Source organism: Equus caballus, chromosome X, assembly GCF_041296265.1.
Source record: "Equus caballus isolate H_3958 breed thoroughbred chromosome X, TB-T2T, whole genome shotgun sequence".
In the NCBI taxonomy this organism is placed as follows: Eukaryota; Metazoa; Chordata; class Mammalia; order Perissodactyla; family Equidae; genus Equus; species Equus caballus.
This window is the reverse complement of record NC_091715.1, coordinates 145,777,722-145,782,287: the sequence shown is the minus strand read 5'-3', so window position 1 is coordinate 145,782,287 and position 4,566 is coordinate 145,777,722. Positions and strand designations below refer to the sequence as shown.

The following is a 4,566-nucleotide window of genomic DNA, read 5'->3' as shown; positions in this document are numbered from 1 at the left end:
GATGCTTAACATCATTAGCCCGTAGGGAAATGCAAATGAAAACCACCATGAGCTACCACTTTACACCCACTGGGATGGCTGCTGCAAGCCAAACAAGACAAAACACACGGAAAAGAGCAAGTTTCGGGGAGGACGTGGAGAATCTTGGACCCTCACGCGCCGCTGCTGGGAATGCAAAATGGTAGCACCGCTGTGGAAATCAGTGGGGCGGTTCCTCGGTAAATTAACCATAGAACTACCACGTGACCCCGCCATCCCACTCGCAGATATCTACCCAAAGGCATTGAGAAGAGGTGCTCCCACAGATCCCCGTAGGGAAATGTTCACTGCAGCGCTATTCCCAAGAGCCAGAAGGTGGCCATCACCCAAACGTCCATGCACTGGTGAACGGGTGGATACGCAGCGTGCGGTCTCTCCATACCAGGGAATCTCGCTGAGCCGCGAAGAGGAATGCAGCGCTGATTCGTGCTGCCACGGGGACGAACCACAGCGAAAACGTGATGCTAACTGAAAGCAGCCAGGCACCAAAGGCCACCGCTTTATGGTACGACTCCATCTGGAGGAAGTCTCCAGAAGAGGCCGACCTCTGTGGACAGGAAGCAAGAGTGGTTGCCTGGGTGCTGGCCGGTGGCGGGCTGGGGTGGGTTTGCGGGGCGGTGGAGGAGTCGGGGTTAGGGGTCGGGTGGGGCCGGCGGGTGGGGAGCGACGGCCGGACGGGCACAGGGGTTTCTTTTTGGGGTGGCGCCAACGTTTTGGAAGCGGGTAGTTGCGACGGTCGCCCGGCCCCGCGGGTGTCCACTTGGTGGCAGTGGGTCGTCCCCACGTCTGTTGTTCTTCTCCGTCCAGGCTCCCAGCCAGGGGCAAGGGAACGCTCCCTCGAAGAGAGGGTCCAGGGCGCAGCGCGAGCAGGCTCGTGCCGGCGCCCGTTCTTGGCGGGCCCAGGCCCGCCACTTCCGGCGGCCAATGGGAGAGCGGTGACCTCACCGGATCTACCTGTCACGGCGCGTGCGCCCAGACCAACTGGGGGCCGGCCCGACGTCGCTAGGATACCGAGGAGGGGCCTGAGTACCGGCCGTCTTGAGAGCTTGGGGCGCCGCCGAGCCTTCGCACCTCGCCTCGCCGAACCTCACCGCACCTGGTCCCGCCGGTGGCACCTCTCCTCACCGCACCGCACCGCGCCGAGCCGAGCTGAGCCGAGCCGAGCCGAGCCGAGCCGAGCCGAGCAGAGCCGGAGGCTCCGCATCCCACCGCGCCGCCCAAGAGCTAGGCCCGTCGGAGGAGAACGCGCAGCCCACGCCCAGCATGCCGGGGAATCGCAGCCGTCGTCGTCGAGGGTCCTCCCACGGCCAGGGCCGGCCCCGCTCCCGCACCGCCCGAGCGCAGCTGTTGTTTTCCGTGAGCTGGGTGGAGCACCTCCTGCGGGAGGGCCACTACGCCCGGCGCCTGAGCCCCTCCGCCCCGGTCTTCCTGGCGGCCGTCATCCAGTACCTGACGGCCAAGGTCCTGGAGCTGGCGGGCAACGAGGCCTGCAAGAGCGGCAGGAGGCGCATCACCCCGGAGCTCGTGGACATGGCGGTCCACAACAACGCGCTGCTCAGCGGCTTCTTTGGCGCCACGACCATCTCCCAGGTGGCCCCGGGCCGGGAGTAGCTGCCCAGCGCGACCCGGGTCCCCGGGCCGACCGACCGTCGGGCCCCAGGCCCGCTCACAGCCCCGGGGCGGCCCCAGCCTGTCTGGGGCCTCGGGCACAGTCATGGGAAATCTCTAAGAATAAAGTGTTTCAGGAAACCCGCGTGCGTGCTTCGGTCACTTTGCGCGGGAGGTGCTGGTGCCGGGACGTGTCTCCTTGGAGGGAGGGGGAGCGGCGGGGGGTGGGCTCGGGGTGGCAGGGAGGAGTCGGGGATGACAGAGAGGAGCGGTGGACAGCGTGGGGTCGCGGGGGGCCTTGGGTGGGAAGGCTGGCTGGGGTGGGGTCGGGGGTGAGGCTGGGTGCGCAAGACTCCGCCACGGGCTCCGAACAAGTCAGAGCCCGGCCACGTCCCCGGAAGGACGGTGTTCGTTGGGAAGGATGGTGTTCGCTGGGGTGGAGCTCAAGTCCGGGACTGCGGCGTCGTGGCCCGGTGAACGTGCAGTGGCGACCGGGGGTGGGGGTGGCGGTGTGGGGCGGGGGGCGGCATGCGGGGGGAGGAGGTGGGCAGAGCGGTGGGCAAGGACTCCAAGGGGGCAGGGGCTTTGACGCGAAGATGGAGGACGGACGGACACTCGAGAAACAGGCAAAGTCGGCATGAGGGCCACGTGGATCCCGAGTTTCGCTTGGGTCGCGTTGCGTTAGAGACGCTGGGGGACGCCCCTAGCAACCTGGGCCAAAGAGCCGTCGCCTAGCAACAGCGGGCGCCGGGCCAGGCCCCGCCCCGTGGGCCCCGATTTGCATACGCAGCTCGCAGCCAGGCCAGGCCCTGCCCCAGGATGTCAGATTTGCATACAAGCTAGCACAAGGCAAGGCTCCCCCATTCAACATTCTTTTTAATTTTTTTTTCCAATTTTTTGGGTGTGTGTGAGGAAGATTGTCCCTGAGCTAACATCTGTGCCAATCTTCCTCTATTTTGTACAAGGGTTGCTGCCACAGCATGGCTGACAGCAGTGTAGGTCTGTGCCAGGATCCGAACCCGAACACCTCGGCTCCAAAGCGGAGCCTGCCACACTTAACCACTACTAAGGCCATAGGCCCCGCCCCCATGCAACATTCTTGCATATGAACCTTCCCTCTGGAAAGGCATTTCCCCAGAACCCTTAATTTGTATACATAACTTGTGCTCAACCAGGTTCCACCTCTGATCACTGGATTTGCATATCACCAAGGAAAAGGCGCCTTAGGGTCTGAAAGGCAGACTAATAACTGAGTTTGAGACCCATGTTTTAAAATTAATGCCATATCTTTATGCCTCATGTAGTTTGAATTTGATTAGTAAGAACTTTTATGTCTACGGTTTCCCTAGTCTTTTACTGAACTTTAATTTCTTTATTTTTTTATAGTGAGAGCATAAAACCTGAGACTTAAAGAGAAATTATATTATATACCCATATAAGTTTATATGCTAATATATGCCTATATATAATATATAACATAAAGTATATTTAATATATAAAATATACTTGTGCTAAAGTAAGGATTCACTCAGTATTATAGATAGTACTACATGCAGTCCGTGATATTGTGTTATTTCTTTTCTGTTTTGTATCTTATTTTTTATATTATACAATAAAATCCACCTCTTTTGGAGCTCAGTTTTATCAATTTAACACATGTAGAGAGATGTGTGTATCCACCACCACATTCAGGACATGGAACAGCTCCATCAACCCAGAAAAGTCCCTACTCTGGTACTACTGTCCCTTTTCAGTTGTTGTGATTTTTGTTAAATTAACATTTGTTAAGTAGAGCCCCAGGTCCGGTGTCCGACGGTGAGCCAAGGTTCAACAAAGACCGCAAGGAAAAGTGAAACAGAGAACGTTATTACTCACAGGTCCTGAGGAGGTAAACGGCAAGCCTGGTGGGCCACACAGCGAGGTTAAGGTCGGGTACAGGAAGCAAGCAAGCGGCAAGACCTGGGGCATAAGCCTTTATTAGGGTCCACGTGTGAAGTGCTTCTGGGTTTCCCGGGCTGAGGCGGGATTGGTCAATTCAAAACAAACCAAAAAAAGAGTGGGGTTTTGGTAAGCTCTGCGGGAGTCTTATCTAAGGGACCCACAAAGGGAAGGAGCTGGCAGGCAAGAGAGACTGTTTCTCACCAGGAGCTTTTAACACACCATGGCCATTGGGGAAGTCATATCAGGTACTTACACTTACTTGTGACTTGCTGGTTGTCATCTAGGGCATGCACTTGGGGGCAGACTTTGGGTCAGCTCCAGGCCCCTGTAGCCACTTTGCCACAAAAACGGATGCCGTGGCAGCAATATTATGGAGTAAACTCTCAACGTTAGTCAGACCCTTTCCTGAGACCTAACCCCTGACAACCACTGCTCTAGTCTCCGTCTCTGTGGAATTGCCTTCCCCAGAACGTCTTGTAAGTGGACTCATACAGAATGTCACCTTTTGAGACTGGCTCCTATCACTCAACATAGTGCTTTGAGGTTCATCTAGGTTGTTGTGTGTATCAATAGTTATGTTTTATTGTAAAGTATTATTCCATCCTACGGATGTACCACAGTTTGTTTAACCATTTGCCTATTGTAGGACATTTTGGTTGCTTCTACGTCTTGGCAATTTTGAATAAAGCTGCTACAAACATTAATGGATGAGTTTTTGTGTGAATATAAATTTTCATTTCTCTAGGGTAAATACCCAGGAGCTGGACTGCTGGCTCATATGAAAAGTTCCCTCAGGCCCCTTCCCAGTTGGTCTCATCCTCATCCCCTACAGGCAACCATTGTTCTTATTTTTTTCCACCACATATTAGTTTTGCCTGTTTTAGAACCTCAAATAAATGGAATCGTACATGTAGTTACTTTCAGTGAAACCTCTTTTTAGATCCACCCGTGTTGTTGTGTGTATCAACGATTCATTCC

General features: G+C 55.5%; 1 protein-coding gene across 1 annotated transcript; it reads left to right on the top strand.

Moving 5' to 3' along the window:
* Nucleotides 1-1,150: 1,150 nt before the first annotated feature.
* H2AB3 (H2A.B histone 3) lies at nucleotides 1,151-1,792 on the top strand. The gene has a single exon (XM_023634049.2). The coding sequence runs from the start codon at nucleotides 1,303-1,305 to the stop codon at nucleotides 1,648-1,650; it is 348 nt and encodes a 115-aa protein (XP_023489817.1). The 5' UTR covers nucleotides 1,151-1,302; the 3' UTR covers nucleotides 1,651-1,792.
* Nucleotides 1,793-4,566: the final 2,774 nt, after the last annotated feature.

Coding starts and splice junctions, on each gene's coding strand:
- H2AB3 (XM_023634049.2), top strand. CDS start 1,303: ATGCCGGGGAATCGCAGCCGTCGTCGTCGAGGGTCCTCCCACGGCCAG.